Here is an 18,188-nt window from a genome sequence, read left to right on the forward strand (position 1 = left end):
ATTTGAGATCACGGGCCTCCTGATCGGAAGCATGAAGGACTAGCTCCTGGAAGCTTCCCCCTTCTTCAGCCTCAAATATCTATCTGGACTACTTAAAAGCACCCATAGGTAATGGGGAAGTCAGGGGTAGGAAAGGGCAAAAAAAGCTTACCTTCCTCGCAGCCTGTTTAAGCCTATTTCCCCCTAGATTAGTTTTGGCAGAAAACAAGCCCCAGAGAAAAAACATCAGTTGTCATCGTAGGAGACTACTCCATAGAAGACCGGACTAAATATAAGCAAACAAGACTATTTGCTTTCGTTATCTAACCTTGAAATGCTTATGCTTGAGAAAATAGGCAACTTAATTCAGCCCATCTCTGCACAGCTAGAAGACTTAAAAGAAACAATCTCTCAAACTGCACAAACCGCAGAGGTGGCAATGGAGCTTAACCTAGCTCTGCAGGACGAAGTGAGAGGTTTGCAATATCAAGATTCATTAAATACTGAGAAAAGACTTATCATGGAAAATCAACTTAGGAGTCATAACCTTAAATTCAGAGGGATGGAGGTGCAAGCTGGAAGTTCCACAGATCTTAGACTTTCACTAGCTACTTAGCTATTGACTTGGCTTAAAGAATCGGCTCTATAAAGAAAAATCGAAAAAGACCCTTTCCAAGAGATACATTAGCAAGATTTGCAGACAACAGGCTGGGATCAGGCACGGAGCAGGAAGCAATGCCTTCCCCCACTTCACATGGCTGGGGTCAGGAGTGGAACAGGTGGCAATGCCCTCCCTTCCTTCAACCAGACAGAATCAGGCGTGGAGAAGGTGGCAATGCCTGCCCCCCTTTACCCGGCCAGAATCATATGTGGAGCAGGAGGCAATGCCCACCCCATTCACCTGCCCGAAATCAGGGGTGGAGCAGGTGGAACTACCTGTCACCTGTTCCACCCAGCCAAGATCAGGCACAGAGCAGGAGGCAATGCCTGCCCCATGTTCACTTAGCTGGGATCAGAAGAGCAGGAGTCAGTGCCCATCCCCCTTCACCCAGCTGGGATCAGGTATGGAACAGGAGGCAATGCCCCCCCCCACCATTCACCTGGCTGGGATCAGGCCTGGAGCAAGTGGCAATGCTTGACCCCCTTCACCTGGCTGAGATCAGTTGCAGAGCAGGTGGCAGTGCCTGCCCCATCATTCACCTAGCCAGGATCAGATGGGAAGCAGGTGGCAATGGCCTCCCCTCTTCATCTGGCCTGGATCAGATGCGGAGCAGGAGGCATTGCCTGCCCCCTTCACCCAGTCGGTATCAGCCACGAAACAGTTCGCAGTGCCCGCCCCCTACCTTCACCAGGCCAAGATCAGGTATGGAGCAGGAAGTAATGCCCACCCCCATTCATCCGGCTGTGATCAGGAGCAGAAAAACAAGCTCAAAGAGCACCGTGATAAACTAACAAATCACCAGTAAATAAGATTCAAACAAACTCGTATCTTATTTAATGCAACCACATTGTTTAGACCTTGTTATAACAATATTATTAGAACATAATGAATGCTACCAAAACACTCTCTAGGCAGCAAGGTCAACAAGGCTTACAATATCACAAAAACATATGCAGCAAGTTATACATATTTTAAAGTGTCTAGTGCAAGAGCAGAACATGACAATCAAAGACAATATTAAAGTGACCGTGCCTAGAGCAGCAATAAAGAGTCAGACATTCACAGTAGTCAATAACGGAAATGTCCATAGACTCCAATTACAGATGAATATAAATATCCATTGGAGAGAAGCACTGAAGAGTAACTGCAACAGAAGTACTAGTGTGTCCATGTGTTTTTGTCTTCCTTCTTCCTGGCAGTTACCTAGATTAAAGATATCAATTCAAGCTACAGGCATTTCCCAATCATTATTACAAAGTACAGAGGCAGCCCACCTATCCCCCTTCACCTGGCTGGGTTCAGGCTCAGAGGAGGAGGCAAAGCCCACCATCCCCTTTCTAGAGCCCGTACTATATTTTCCACAACGGGCTTTGTTGCTAGTATTTTCCTTCATAACCTGTGTATGTATGTATGCTATTTTCCTCTTCAATAAAAATGACTTTTGTCTTAGAATGACCCCATCTCGTTGGCTTTGTCGGAAGTGGGACCCCATAAAAGTTAGTGTAATGAGTGTACTGAGTATAATTCATACTTGTTTTGCCTACTAACAGGTATTTTTTATCTTTTCTTAATTCCCCATTTTTCTTATTTGATTTCTGTCTTCTGCAGCTGCAGATCTGAGGGAGGTGGCAAATGAGAAGGAAACAGGAAGGGCAATTGTGGAAAGAGGTGAAGATCTGGAGAGAGAAGAAAAAGATGGGGATCAAGTGGTACCAAAGAAGCAGCAGAGAAGCAAAAGGAAAGTAAAACAGAAGCAGAGGAAGACATTGTTTGTCCATCAGAGCAGGAAGATACCTGAGGACCCAGGCTGCAGTGAAATGTGGAAGAGAAAGAGAAGGCATAAGGGTTGTATGAACATCAAAGCATTGAGATGCGAACTCAGAGTTAAAATACATCAGAACATTTCAACATGCTGGGAAACGTATAAACACTTGAAATGTGGAAAGACCTTTTTTCAGAATAGCAAGCTGGCTAAACATCAGAGGATGCACACGGGGAAGAAGCCATATAAGTTCTTCGAGTGTGGAATGAGCTTCTTTCATAATAGCAACCTTATTAGACATCAAAAGGTTCACCCAGTGGAGAAGACATATAAATGCTTGGAGTGTGGGAAGAGCTTCTCTGTGAAAGGAACTCTAACTACACATCAAAAAGTTCACACAGGGGAGAAGCCATATACATGTTTAGCATGTGGGAAAAGTTTCTCTCAGAATGGCCACCTAACTAGACATCAAAAAGTTCACACAGAGGAGAAGCCATAAATGCTTGGAGTGTGGGAAGAGCTTTTCTCTGAATGCAACTAAAACTAGACATCAAAAAGTTCACACAGGAGAGAAGCCATATAAATGTTCGGCATGTGGGAAAAGTTTCTCTCAGAATAGCGACCTAACTAGACATCAGAAGTTTCACACAGGGGAGAAACCATATAAATGCTTGGAGTGTGGGAAGAGCTTCTCTCTGAATAGCGACCTTACTAGACATCAAAAGGTTCACACAGAGGAGAAATCATATAAATGCTTGGAGTGTGGGAAGAGTTTCTTTCAGAAAAATGCCCTAATTAGACATCAAAAGTTTCACACAGGGGAGAAGCCATGTAAATGTTTGGAGTGTGGCAAGAGCTTCTCTAAGAATAGCAATCTAATGAGACATCAAAAGGTTCACTCAGGGGAGAAGCCATATAAATGCTTGGAGTGTGGGAAGAGCTTCTCTCGGAAATATACCCTAACTTGCCATCTAAAAGTCCACTCGGGAGAAGCCATATAAATGCTTTGAGTGTGGAATGAATTTCTCTCAGAATGGCCACCTAACTAGACATCAAAAGGTTCACACAGGGGAGAAACTATATAATTGCTTTGAGTATGGAATGAATTGATCCTGGCTGGTGAAGGAGGGAGTGGGCATTGCCACCTGCTCCACGCATGATGTCGGCCATGTGAAGGGGGGTGGGCTTTACTACCTGCTCCACCCCTAATACAGGCTGGGTAAAGGGGGAGGCGGGCATTGTGATCTGCTCCGCTCCTGATCCCAGCTGGGTGAAGGGGAAACGGGCATTGGTTCCTGCTCCATGACTGATCTCAATCACATGAACGGGAGGGGGGCTTTGCTACCTGCTCCACACCTGATACCTAATAAAGAATTGCTCAGGAGGGAGGCTTTCTGGATTTTTGAACTGGACAGTATCGGAAATGAGGGGCTGAATGCCTCGATAGACTACTTATGTTTTTTGTAAAATGGTTTCTTCCTTCAAGTGCATAAAGGCAGCCTGTACCTTTAAGTACTTTCAGTTTTTGACTAATGAAATAAATGACTGCCTCTTTAAGTAGACGCCCTTGGGGTTGTTCCACACCAGCTGAAGACCAAGCGAGAGAAGCGGTCGTGAAATTGATGTCCTGTGTATTAGGGAGTGGAATGCTGTAGGGGGGTGTAACATACACTGTAGAAATAATTTGAATGGTATTGTACATATTGATGTTTATTTGACAGAAGAACATAAGTTTCCCGTGAAAAAGACGTGTGCCGAAACAGGAGAGTATCTGGAGTCCTGTTGGGAAACTCTGGAGGGGGATTTACCCGTGTCAGAGTCTACGGGATTCCTCAATTTACAAGTTCTTCGGTTTTTGAAATTCGATGTTGGGCTGAAGATAAGCCTAACACAAGTTCTTCAGTTTTTGAGACCTACATTGGGCTGAAGAGGAGCCTTATATGGACTAGCTTACTGTGGTTACCCCACTAAGAAAGAACTGTACTATAGGGGTTTCCCTGAGGAATTGGGACTATAAATTGTTTTCCCTAAGATATTGGGACATAACAGATTGTTATTTGTGAATAACCTATATGGTTGTTAAATCAAAAAGAGTCCAGTAGCACCTTTAAGACTAACCAATTTTATTATAGCATAAGCTTTCGAGAATCAAGTTCTCTTCATCAGATGCCTGATCAAAACTGGGCAGATACAGAAGAGGAGGGGGAAAGAGAGAGAAAAGGGAGGGGTCATAAATCACAAGAAGGCAGAATGCAATTAGCATAGAGGCAATCAAAACATTCCTTTGCTTGGAAATGTAAACATCTCCTTTTGGTGTGCAGTCAGTTTGTAGCAGTGAAGGTGTCCAATTCCTATGTAGTATAAGCCTTCGGTAACCACAGCTCTCCCTGCCAGTTGCATCTGACAAAGAGAACTGTGGTCCCCGAAAGCCCACACCAGGCGTCACTGGGCTCCCCCAGATCACGCCTCTGAGGCTTATACTACTGAAGGCTTATACTACATAGGAATTGGACACCTTCACTGCTACAAACTGACTGCACACCAAAAGGAGATGTTTACATTTCCAAGCAAAGGAATGTTTTGATTGCCTCTATGCTAATTGCATTCTGCCTTCTTGTGATTTATGACCCCTCCCTTTTCTCTCTCTTTCCCCCTCCTCTTCTGTATCTGCCCAGTTTTGATCAGGCATCTGATGAAGAGAACTTGATTCTCGAAAGCTTATGCTATAATAAAATTGGTTAGTCTTAAAGGTGCTACTGGACTCTTTTTGATTTTGCTACTACAGACTAACACGGCTAACTCCTCTGGATCTATATGGTTGTTGTGGATTTTCCAGGCTGTATAGCCGTGGTCTTGGCATTGTAGTTCCTGACGTTTCGCCAGCAGCTGTGGCTAGCATCTTCAGAGGTGTGACACCAAAAGACAGAGATCTCTCAGTGTCACATCTCAAGAGAAATGTCTCTGTATCACAATATCTTAGGATCAAACGGAATTCTTCCCAGATGACAGACTTCAGGTTTGATAGCAAAATCTTGGACAGAGCGTTTCTTAGCAGGGGATACCCTGCTAGAATTATTCAGGAGGCCAATTGTAGGGCTAATATTACACCGCGGTCAGACCTATTAGTTCAAAAACATAGGAACATAGATCATCGGATTAAATGGGCAGTAGATTATACGCACTTGGCCCCTGGGATTGCACAGGTGGTAAGGATTTAGAAGAACCAGAAATTTACGGGATCATAGCAATAGGAGGGGAGAGAGACAGCTTCCTAAAGGGCACTTCCCATGTGGAAAGTGCAATATTTGCCCCTATGTTATTAAGTTGACAGATATCATTGATCCTAGAACAAGTAAACCATTACATTCTACTTCCTTCTCGACCTGCAGTTCTCTTATGGTCATCTATTTGATTAGATGCAGCTGTGGCTTGCAATATGTAGGCAGCACTATGCGACCCTTAAAGGTGCGCATTCAGGAGCATTTTTCCTGACTCAAACACAAGATCCTAGACGCTCCTATGGTGGAGCATTTTCTCCAGGTACACGGGGGACAGAGGGACCTCAAGGTCACAGTACTGACGGCCCTTGATCCCGCTCATCATACTAACATCCAACAGAAATGGTTACAATTGGAGTCGAAGTGGATCTACAGGCTTAATACGCTGGCACCTGCTGGTCTCAATAGTGTTCTTGATTTGACATGTTATTTGTAAATGGCATATAATTTAGACAAGGACTCCTTAATATGGTACCACCTGTTTCTTTTGTTCAGACGGGGTCCTTAATATGAGAGCAGAACCACAAGTGACACCTGACACAGGTTGGACACTTGTCAGCTTCCCTCAAGTTTTGGCGGGAAATGAAGGCAGCTTGGCGGAATGTTGGATGAGTGACAGTTGAAAAGTCCATTGGACAGCAGTCAGAGAGCCAAGCTGCGAGACCAGGACGCCTACATTTCCCATCCAAACTTGAGGGAAGCTGACTAGTGTCCAACCTGTGTCAGGCGTCACTTGTGGTTCCGCTCTGAGTGATCCTTAACCCGGTTATCTTGGTTCATCCTATTAGCTAAATGGGCAGGGCTCCTTTAAGGAATAGATATATAACTCCCGTAGGGGGTGGGGAATTCACAGCGTCAGGACCTACTTGGTAGCAGAAACAGAGACAGGACGTGAGATTGAGTAAACGAGATTGCACCATAGCAGTGAGTAACAACTTCTGTGTACTAGCTCTATGTGTATGTGATATTGAGTATGATTATGTGATAATACATAGCTTGCATGATGTTCTACAGGTATGAAAATGACGTGCCTTTGAAGAAGTGACTAGCTCACGAAACGGGGGTAATTTGCATATGCTGGCAAATCCCGTAGGCGTGGCTGTCAGGAGGTTGGACATCTTCTTGCAAGCACAGCTACACGGCTTTCTTCAAGCACTTTATCCATGTAGGAATTGGTTACTACTGCTTATTGGACTTTTGCCCATCAATAATTAGTGGAGTGCCTGCGTGCACCCTTATATTGCATTGTATTTATCGCTATTCTGTTTTCCATTTGTGCCTGTGTGCACTCTGTAATGTATATGACTTATTTGCTTACGCATATTTATTTTCACATTCACTGGCTTTATTAGACTATATTTTTGCTAAGTTGGCTTTCAGTTTCTTCATTAATTGTGCCGCTCCGGTTGTGTTTGCTCCTCTTCCTGTTGGTATTTCTTACCGGAGCACGCTCCCCCCTCCCTTTTCTTTTCCGGAATTATAATCAAAGCAGGTGGCAATGCCCACCCCTGGTAATTCCCACCCCCTGCCTTAACCCAGCTAATTTTAGAAGCAGAGCAGGTGGCAATCCCCACCCCCGCCTTAAGCCAGCTGGTATTAGGAGTGGAGTAGGTGGCAAGGCCCATCCAATGTCTTAACCCAGCTGGTATTAGGAGCAGTTACTATATAATTACCAAACATTCCTTTTTCTTTAACGTGCTCAGTGACAAGATATGCTTTACACAATAATTTACAGAAAATTCAAAATCCAAGTATCAAACATGAATATAACAACATCCCTTTAAGGTAGTCTCATAGAGCTATCAAAGTCCAGTTGATTCAAAATGCAAGTCTAATTAGGCACGGGAACCTGATGTGCACCAGGAGGGTTCCCAAGCAGAAAACTTCAGGTAAGTACGGCATTGTCGCCAAAAGGAAATAGACTGCTAATGTTATATTCTTTTTGTCTCCAGGTGCAGGTGGAAGTCAAGAATGAGAAAAGAGGGGAAACCCCACAGGGGGTTCCCCTGGCCCTACAAGCTGCCGGCCCGTTCTTTCAGCTTGTTCCATGAAATATCCACTTCATCAGGGGCCGCTCTTGTACCACCAAAACAGTCACAAAGTTCCACAATAGGTTCAAAATTATTCATGTGTGAAGATTCGATGCACTGTAGGGACGGTCCTAATTAGACTTGCATTTTGAATCAATTGCATATCAACTTAAGGGAGTCTTGAGCTCTTCAAGCAAGAATATACGCTAATGGAAGGACTTTGATAGCTCTATGGGACTACCTTAAAGGGACGTTGTTATATTCGTGATTGATACTTGGATTTTGAATTTTCTGTAAATTATTGCGTAAAGCACATCTCGTCACTGAGCACTTTAAAGAAAAAGGAATTTTTGGTAATTATATAGTAACTGTCGGTTATTCATAGCAAGTGCCATTTTGGGGAGAGTTGATCTATTGCACTTGACATTAGCCTTCAGTGTGTTACAGAATTAGGAGCAGAGCAGATCGTAATGCCCACCCCCACCTTAACCCAGCTGGTATTAGGAGTGGGATAGGTAGCAATGCCCACCTCTGGCAATTCCCACACTGCACATTAACCCAGCTAATATTAGGAGTGGAGCACGTGGCAATGCCCACCACTGCCTTAACCCAGGTGGTATTAGGAGCAGAGTAGGGGGCAATGCCCACCTACCACCTTAAGTCCCCTGGTATTAGGAGCAGAGTAGTTGGCAATGGCCACCCCTCTTCAGCCAGCTTTGATCAGGAACAGAGAAGGTGGCAGTGCTGGCCCCCCGCCTTACCCAACTGGTATTGGTAGCAGAGCAGATTGCAATGCTCACCCTTGCAATTCCCTACACCTGCCTTAACTCAGCTGATATTAGGTGAAGACCAGATGGGAAAGCCCCCCTTGCCTTAACCCATCTGGTACGAGGAGTGGAGCAAGTGGCAATGTCCACTCCCACTTCCGCCAGCTGGGATCAGGAGTGGAGAAGGTCACAATTCCCACCCACCCCCTTTACCTAACCTGTATCAAGCATGGAGCAGGTACCAAAGCTCACCTGCCTTCACGTGGCCGAGATCATGCGTGGAGCAAGTGCCCATCCTCCTCTGTTACTGGCCATGATCAGTTACCGGGGGTAGGAAATGCCTTCCCAACCGCCCTCCCCTATCTAGAGCCCATTGTATTTTTTCCCCACAATGGGCTTTGTTTTTAGTGTATATATAAAGAAAAAATATAAGGGATGTCTTGTCGAAGGCTTTCACGGCCAGAGAACGATGGTTGTTGTGGGTTTTCCGGGCTGTATTGCCGTGGTCTTGGCATTGTAGTTCCTGACGTTTCGCCAGCAGCTGTGGCTGGCATCTTCAGAGGAGCAGCACCGAAAGACAGGGATCTCTCAGTGTCACAGAGATCTCTGTCTTTTGGTGCTACACCTCTGAAGATGCCAGCCACAGCTGCTGGCGAAACGTCAGGAACTACAATGCCAAGACCACGGCAATACAGCCCGGAAAACCCACAACAACCATCATTATAAGGGATGTCATTTTTCACACTTGTTCCTCCTCCAAAAATATGTAGATCCGGCCCTACAGAGCTGTCTGGAAGACTAGGAGCGTCTCCCTTCTTCCAAAGAGCAGGAAAGACTCATCTTTTCCCACACATTTCCAGTCAAGAAGGGTCTCAGGCAGCGGTTCCATTTGTGCAGCCCCCACTGCCAACCACACACCACCACTACCCCGCATAACGTGGTTTGCAGAGCTCCCCTGCTCTGTCCCCTTCTGCAAAGCAAGACCTCTCCCCTCCACAGCCCCCTTTGCTCACCTAACCATTGTCTCCCGGCAAGGGGTGTGTGTGCTGTCTCAGGGAGTCCCACTGATACTCTGGTGCTCAGGGCCCCATAAACATGGACTCCTCCCTGCTGCCTAAGGGAAGCCTCACCCAAAGCCATCTGGACCGGGCAAGAATGTTGGTCATTAAGTGTAATTTGCAGAAGGGGGAAGGCAAGTGAGAGAGGGCAATCGGAAGATCTGCTGCTGCAAACCCCGTTGATCGGATGGGGCAGCACAAGAGGCCCCTCCAGCTGTGCCACAGCTGGGCATTGTGAGGGCCCACCAACTCTCTCTGGGGGCCAAAGGAACCTTTCCATTCATGGATGATTGCAATGCCACTCCTGAAGTCTATTGTGGTCTGTAGAAGTCTATTGTACCCTCTTGGGGGCCGAGAAGAGGGAATTACCTGTCAGCCCCCCAGAGCCCACAAGGATGATAATCTAAACTGCCGGTTTTTGACACAAGAAAAGCCTCTTCTGGTGTTTTTTTTTTTTTAAAGTGGATCACAGTATGCTTTATCAGGGGGTCTAACAGGATAAAAAAAATTAATACAAATATATGAACACAAGTTAACACACAATGCATTCAAATCAGTAAGGTGACATTGCTCTTTCGACGGTTATTTAAGGTCAGTTTACAACGATACATCCAATACACTTTCCAAGCCCAGATCAGACCAGGGCACAGAAGACCCTGCACAATGCAGAAGTCAACCCCTCCCTCCTCCAGCGAAAGGCGGGGTCCCCAGGGGCGGAGCCCTCCCACCCTCTCATCCCGCAAGGGCACCTGGGAAGTGTAGTTCCCGGCAAGGGGGCCGAGGGAAGGACAAACCCTGAAACTCGGCCAGAAATCCCTCTTCCCCGCTGGTCTCTCCTGCAGCCGCCTTTCCTAGGGGGTTTAACCGCCCAGCGAGGCGAGAGATCCGGGAAACCTCCCCTTCCCACCCTCTTGGGCATCCTTATGGCGTTTGGCTCCGCGAGCGCAGGAACTACAACGCCCAGAAGGCCTCGCGCGCACAGAGAGGCTCGGCCGCCTTTCTCTAGCGTCGAGGGGGGCGGAGGAGGAGCTTTGCGGGGAATGGAGGTCCAGGTTTGCTCGCTTATTTCTCGGCCTCCCCAAGCAGAGGGAGACTTCGGCTTCTTCGCGTCTGCAAGGGAGGTGAGCTCTGGCTGGGGCGAGGGGAGGGAAAACACGTGTGAACGGGATGGAGGGGGAAGAGAGGCTGGGAGGGAGGGGCGTGAAGCCTGGCTGTGCATGTCCGCCTCTTAAATCCCCTTTCCTAGGAGGGAACGGTGTGTGTGTGTGATATGCAGGTCAGTAAATGAGGGAACCTCGTGGCCGAGGAAGCAATGAGGGAATTGCCTTGGAAAGGAAACATTGCAGGTATTACAGACTACCAGGTAACAAACGGATCCTGGGCCAGTAGGCTTTGATCAGCTTTGATCAGTGCCTGTAGGAGGCACTCGAATCTGCCCCAGAGAGTGGTAAGCAGAGGCCCTCGGAACAGCTGAGTGGCATTTATGCAACACTAGATAGAGTACAGTCATTAGCAGCATAGAATGAGTTTATATGAATGTAATTGTGTATATGGTTTTGTTTTACTATGAAGAAGCCTGGCTGTCACACTGTTACACAAAGCACTAAAAGTCCCTTACCCACATTTCCCTTAGCTTTGTAAACTGGTATAATGCTGACCTTACAATTGGAACTGCATTCCTGAAGCTGCAAAAAGAAATTTGCGATTTGTACTCTGTGCACCACATAGAGATACAAATCAACTCGCCCATCCTGGCCAGTCTCTGCCAATACACAAGAGAGAATGTTCAAACCTTGATAACAGAGTACTAGCTGTAGCTAAACTGACTTCTTGGGAAAAATTCATAGCCAAGCATATACTACATACTGGGGTACTTGTTTATGCTGATGGTAACAGATCAAAGACTAACAGTGAATTCTTGTAGCGTTAAGGGATGGGAAGAGGCAAACTGAAGGCCTGGGGGATGACACAAAGCCACCGGATAGTTACTTTATTGATACTACAGCTGCCAGACAAGGGCTGTGTGTTCTGTGAAATGATAAATAACTTTTGCAAGTGTTAATTGAGTAAGGGGACAACCCCTAATTATGCCAAACCAATGGAATGATGTTAGGTCATATGTACACATAACTAACTTGACCAATAACTTATTGAATGTATAATTTCTGCTAATGAACCAGAAGTGATAAACGTTTGTGTAATGGCTTTGAAACCCCAGTGAGCACTTGGGTTTGGGGAGGGGGGTGCTTAGAACCTCTGCCCACTCTCTTCTGTCTGTTCGAATAAACCAGTCAGTTTTACGTTCTCCAGTGGACTCTGCCGTCTGGTTCTTTTCTGAATCTGGCCTAGAAGCAGTTCAGCACACGTGTTTGTGTGTAACAAGCCCAAGAACTGGCTTGGAGGGGTGGCGTGGTGCTGTCCCTCTTGGTAATGCAGGAGCCTGTTGACTGAGTGGCCCTTTTTACTCTCTGCAATTCTAAACCTTTGGCTAGGATTAAAATGTTAAAGAGGACATGGCCCAGGAGACACCTGCGAGGGGAAGATGTGTGTTTTCGCACTCATCACTGGCTGCTTCCACACACTTTGGATAATCCACTTTCAGTGCTCTTTAGTGAACATTTGGAACTGCTTTTCCATGTGTGGAGCAAAATATCCACTTCCAAAGGATTGCTAAAGTGCATTGAAAGCGCATTATTCAACGTGTGTGGAAATGGCCATTGTGTTCCATGCTGCCGGCCTGGGCGGATCCTGTTCTTAACTGCTGCAGGGGCCCCTGGTCTGATCCAAGGTGGGTCCTTGTTTGTTCTCCCTCACCCCCATGGCTCCATGTGCTTGAAAATTTTTAAGGGGCTCCCTGGTCCTGCACGGTGCCCAAGCTAAACCAAAAGAGGTGTTTGGCCAGATTTGGTGGAAAGAATTTCCATTTCGTTTTGTGCCTTCCTCTGGAGTTTAATTCCAATGAGCATTACTGTCCACAAGACCTCTGAACTGACAGCTGGTCTGAAGTTTTCTTTTGGAAAGGAGGGGTCATTTTCCACCCTCCCTGCCTGTCCTGCCTCTGCCTTCCCAGCCTTTATGGAGTAAACCGTTCCTTCCAGTGCAAAAGAGCAATATATAGACCCTATATATTCCCTATATATATATTCCCTATATATATATAGGGACTAAAAAGTAAAGGGAGGGGGGATAGAAGGAGAGGGGGGGAAAGAAATTGCATATCTATTACATTGCACCATTCGCTCTAATACATGTCTTAATATTCTGCTAAACAGCTCTCTATTTGCAAATTTTTCCGTTTCTATAGTGTCCATAAAGGACCACATCTTAGTTGAAAATCAAATTTCTCCAAACTTATCTTGTATCCATTTGTAAAAAGGCTCCCAAATGTCATTATAGGTTGTAATGTCCAATTCTTTCAACAAACTCGACAATTTCTCCATTTCAGCCATCTCAAGTATTTTTTCGACCAGGTTTTCTTGTGTTGGGATAGTTGTCATTTTTCAAAGTCTCGCATCAATCCTAACTGTTGTAATTATATTCAACATCAAATGCTTTTTGCTCTTTATTAACCAGGACCAATATGTGGTTTAATAAATAACGTTCTGGTTTCAAAGATAGTGGAGTCATGAGTATCTGTTGTAACATTGTATGTACCATCTTCCAGAACTCCACTGCTTTTTTGCATGTCCACCACATATGGTAATAAGATCCTGGTATCTTATTTCAAGCAGAAACATTCTGTGCAAATACAGTTTCCATGTATTTCTGGGGTAAAATGTGCAAGAGAGTGCAGGAGATTGCTGCACAATCAGGGTTTTAAAAAAATATTAATTGGACTCAACCAACAGAAGCCCAGTTCCGTACAACATCATGTGGTTGTATTTCTAGGAGACTTTTAGTATATTATACATGTCAGAGACTGAAGGACAGGAAAATGCCATTTTTCTTGTTATCTGTTTGATGTTTGGTATTCATTTGATTAACTGGCTGGCTGGTGGGATTCTACTTTCTTGCTTAAATGCTCAGGAATGGGAATCGATGATCAAGTGGGCAACATTTTCCTCTTTCAGAGCTCTGAAATGTCCTTTGAGGAGGTAGCCGTGTTCTTCACGGAGGAGGAATGGGCTCTCCTGGATCCGGGCCAAAGAAAACTCTACTGGGAAGTGATGCAGGAAAACTACGAGACCATGGTGTCTCTGGGTAAGGAGCCTTTCCCTTTTATCTGAACTACAGAATAGAGGGGGGGGGGTTGCATCTTCCTTTGGCCCTCTTTGATTTCAGGACTCAACGTTCATTGGCCACAGAGGAAAGATCGGAACTCCCACCCCTGGGGATATTAGAGTCCCTGAAAAAGAAGACATTGAATACATTCAGGCTGCAGAAAAATCTGTTGATGAGGAGGGCTGTAATCAGGAGAGATGGATGATGTCGAATTAGGTTCATGATGGCAAATCCCTGCAGCTTGTATTTCATTCTCCAGTCTTTGTGTTTTGTCACAGACTGGAGCTCCCACAGTCATTTGGTTGTGACTGAATTTGATGGGAGGAGAAAGGAGCTGGTCTTGCTGATTAGACAAGTGCAGATGAGCGGCCTTCCTCGGTGGCAGGGCTCCTGCTTTGCCTCTTGGTTCAATCCATGCCAATTAGAAAGCAGTTTAAAGAAGAGGGTCTTTTGTTGCAGGGCTGGGGAAAACCATATTCTTTTTTTTAATATTATATATATATATATATATATATATATATATATATATATATATATATATATATATATATATATATATATATATATATATATATATATATATATATATATATATATATATAAGAAATTGCATATCTATTACATTGCACCATTCGCTCTAATACATGTCTTAATATTCTGCTAAACAGCTCTCTATTTGCAAATTTTTCCGTTTCTATAGTGTCCATAAAGGACCACATCTTAGTTGAAAATTAAATTTCTCCAAACTTATCTTGTATCCATTTGTAAAAAGGCTCCCAAACGTCATTATAGGTTGTAATGTCCAGTTCTTTCAATAAACTCGACAATTTCTCCATTTCAGCCATCTCAAGTATTTTTTCGACCAGGTTTTCTTGTGTTGGGATAGTTGTTATTTTTCAAAGTCTCACATATGTAATCCTAGCTGATGTAATTATATTCAACATCAAATGCTTTTTGCTCTTTATTAACCAGGACCAATATGTGGTTTAATAAATAAAGTTCTGGTTTCAAAGGTAGTGGAGTCTTGACCAGGAGATTGTGAAAGTACTGAACTGTGGGGTCATAGGAAAGGCTAGCTATCAGCCCCAGACCCCCCGGAGATGTATAGATTTACACATCAAAGTAGTAATTTTCACAGAGTTTCTAATCTTAGTTGCTCTAATCTTCCCCCTCGCTTCTTCCCTAATTGTAAGCCCTCAGGAATCTGAGTGATCTTCTTATCCTATGATCACGGGTCATCAGTTGCCCTTTTTGTCTGCCCAGGGTTCGAATCCCTGGTTTTAATTGATTCCATTATATTTTCCCTTTCTGAAACCAAAAACCATTTCAATAAAATTCAAGATTTTTAAAAAAAATCATTTAGTTTCCCATTCTTTTGCTGCATGCCTCCTAACCTTTCCTCAGCAACAACAAAAAAAACATTCCATTTCGTCTTTTTCTGGTGACCTTCCAGCTATCCAAGACACCCTGCATTGTAGTTACATATTGCTGTGGTTATTTCAGGCACCCAATTCTCAATTTAAAAAGTATTATTCATACTGATTTTACTTGCTAACAGATATTTTTACCTTTTCTTGACTCCTCCTTTTTCTTATTTGATTTCTGTCACTCTTGCAGCTGCAGATGTGAGGGAGTTGGCAAGTGAGAAGGAATCAAGAAGGGCAGTTGTAGAAAGAGAAGATCTGGAAGGAGAAGCAAAAGCTGGGGAACAAGTGGTACTAAAAAAGCAGCAGAGAACTAAAAAGGAAGCAGAACAGAAGCAGAGGAAGACATTACTTGCCCATCAAAGCAGAAAGATACCTGAGGTCCCAGGCCAAGATGAAATACAGAAGAGAAAGGGAAGGCATAAGGGACAGATGAAAGTCAAAGCATTGAGATGCAAACTCAGAGTTAAAATATGTCAGAACACTACAACATGCTGGAAAACATATAAACACTTGGAATGCGGAAAGATCTTTTTACAGAATAGGAAACTGGCTAAAGATCAGAGAATGCAAATGAAAGAGAAGCCATATAAGTGCATGGAGTGTGGAATGAGCTTTTCTAAGAACGGCAATCTTACTAGCCATCAAAAGGTTCACAAAGGAGAGAAGCGTTATAAATGCTTGGCATGTGGGAAGAGTTTCTCTTGTAATAGCAACCTAATTAGCCATCAAAAGGTTCACACAGGGGAGAAGCCATATAAATGCTTGGAGTGTGGGAAAAGCTTCTATTGGAATGGTGCTCTAACTAGCCATCGTAGGATTCACATAGGGCAGAAGCCCTATAAATGCTTGGTATGTGGAAAGAACTTCTCTCAAAGTAGCCATCTAACTAGACATCAAAAGATTCATACAGGGGAAAAGCCATATAAATGCTTGGAGTGTGGAAAGAGCTTCTCGGATAGTAGTGACCTCAGTAAACATCGCAGGATTCACACAGGGCAGAAGCCCTATAAATGCTTGGAGTGTGGGAAGAGCTTCTCTCGGAATAGCCATCTAACTAATCATCGCAGTATTCACACAGGGCAGAAGCCATATAAATGCTCAGAGTGTGGGAAGAGCTTCTCGGATAACGGTGACCTCGCTAAACATCACAGGATTCACACGGGGGAGAAGCCATATAAATGCTTGGAGTGTGGAAAGAGCTTTTCTTGGAATACGTCATTAATTACACATCAAAAGGTTCACACAGGGGAGAAGCCATATAAATGCTTAGTGTGTGGAAAGAGCTTCTCTCAGAATAGCAGCCTAACTACACATCAGAAGGTTCACACAGGGGAAAAACCATATAAATGCTTGGAGTGTGGGAAGAGCTTCTCTCAGAATGGCAACCTAACTAGCCATCAAAAGGTTCACACGGGAGAGAAGCCATATAAATGCTTGGAGTGTGGAAAGAGCTTCTCTTTCAATAGCCACCTAACTAGACATCGAAAGGTTCACACAGGGGAGAAACCTTATAAATGCTTGGAGTGTGGGAAGAGCTTCTCTCATAATGGCAACCTAATTAGACATCAAAAGGTTCACATAAAGGAGGAGCCACATAAATATTTAGAAGCTGGGAATAGCTTCAGTGAGAGCAGCAGCCCTTCTCTACAACTTGAGATGTACACTGGGGAATAACCATTCTATCATTTAATCTTGCCTGTTTATAATCGGAAGTGTTTTATGGTGGCTTTCCTTGATTATCATCTCTCTTTCTGATTCCCTCCCTTTTCTCTTTCTCCCCTCCATTCTTTCTGTTAGCATCAAACAAAGTTATATTCTATCCCTGGTGAGCAAAATGTGCATATTTTTGTCTGCTCTCTGAAAGCTTGTGTTACTGGATCACTCATGAAGGTAGCAAGATCGGTTAATGCTTCATGCTTCCTCTTCCAAAATGATGAGTGCTGTAATTTTCCAGTGAGAAGAATAGCCTGTTTGATTGCTGCCTGCTTGTGGTCTGATCTCAGCGAGGTGAAGTGGATTGGGCATTGCCTTCTGCTATTCGTGATCCCAGCTGGTTGAAGAGGGGTGTCCATGGCCACCTACTCTGCTCCTAATTCCAGCTGATTGAGGGTGAGGGGCATCGCCACCTGCTCTGCTCCTGATACCAGCTGGTTGAAGGTGGGGGGTGGACATTGCCACCTGCTCCGCTCCTGGTCCTAGATGCCTGAAGGGGAGCAGGCATTGCCATCTGCACCGCTCCTAATAATAGCTGGTAAGGTGGGGGGCGGTCATTGCCACTTTCTCCACTCCTGATGTCAATTCATTGAAGGTGGGTGGGCATTGCCACCTGCTCTGCTCCTGATCCCAGATGGTGGAATGGGGGTGCGTATTGTGACCTGCCCCGCTCCTAATACCAGCTGGGTTAAGGTGAGGGTGGGCATTGCCACCTGTTCCACTCCTAATATTAGCTGGGATAAGGCATTGGATGGGCATTGCCTCCTGCTCCGCTCCTAATACCAGCTGGGTTATGGCAGGGTGGGCATTGCCACCTGTTTCACTCCTAATGTTAGCTGGGTTAAGGTGGGTGTGGGTGTAGCCACCTGTTCCTCTCCTAATACCAGCTGAGAAGGCATTGGAAGGGCATTGCCACCTGCTCCGCACCTAATAACGGCTAGGTTAATGCGGGGGTGGACATTGCCACCTTGCTTAGCTCCTAGTATTAGCTGGGTTAAGGTGGGGTGTGTGTATTGCCACCTGTTCAGCTTCTAATACCAGCTGGGTGAAATTGGGGGGCTGGTACTGCTACCAGTTCCCCTCCTGATCACAGCCTGGCCTTCCTGCCTTGGTATATTTTCTAGAGGGACATGGTTCCTTACCTGAGCTTCCCTCCGTGGCAGCGTCCTCAGGTGGTGCATCAGGGTATAAAGTGAGTTGTCTGAAACACGCTTACTCAATTATATAATAGGATGATTGGTCTTGTATTTAGCTTATTCTTCAGATTTTCAATCATGTGACATTCTATAAAG

General features: G+C 44.9%; 1 protein-coding gene and 1 pseudogene across 1 annotated transcript; both read left to right on the forward strand.

The window, feature by feature from the left end:
* The first annotated feature begins 2,523 nt into the window (after positions 1–2,523).
* On the forward strand, positions 2,524–3,944 carry LOC129329143 (zinc finger protein 502-like; annotated as a pseudogene).
* A 6,615-nt stretch (positions 3,945–10,559) lies between these two features.
* Positions 10,560–17,356, forward strand: LOC129329138 (zinc finger protein OZF-like). Its single transcript, XM_054978577.1, has 3 exons — positions 10,560–10,656; positions 13,606–13,735; positions 15,374–17,356. Exons 1-3 carry the CDS (start codon positions 10,576–10,578, stop codon positions 16,855–16,857), a joined length of 1,695 nt encoding a protein of 564 aa, XP_054834552.1. The 5' UTR covers positions 10,560–10,575; the 3' UTR covers positions 16,858–17,356.
* Positions 17,357–18,188: the final 832 nt, after the last annotated feature.

Source organism: Eublepharis macularius, chromosome 4 (assembly GCF_028583425.1).
Source record: "Eublepharis macularius isolate TG4126 chromosome 4, MPM_Emac_v1.0, whole genome shotgun sequence".
Taxonomy (NCBI): Eukaryota; Metazoa; Chordata; class Lepidosauria; order Squamata; family Eublepharidae; genus Eublepharis; species Eublepharis macularius.

Excerpts from the sequence above, each read along its gene's own strand:
- LOC129329138 (XM_054978577.1), top strand. The coding sequence starts at position 10,576 with ATGGAGGTCCAGGTTTGCTCGCTTATTTCTCGGCCTCCCCAAGCAGAG. Across the intron at positions 10,657-13,605 it reads TCTTCGCGTCTGCAAGGGAG|AGCTCTGAAATGTCCTTTGA; the intron begins GTGAGCTCTGGC and ends TTCCTCTTTCAG. Across the intron at positions 13,736-15,373 it reads CGAGACCATGGTGTCTCTGG|CTGCAGATGTGAGGGAGTTG; the intron begins GTAAGGAGCCTT and ends TCACTCTTGCAG.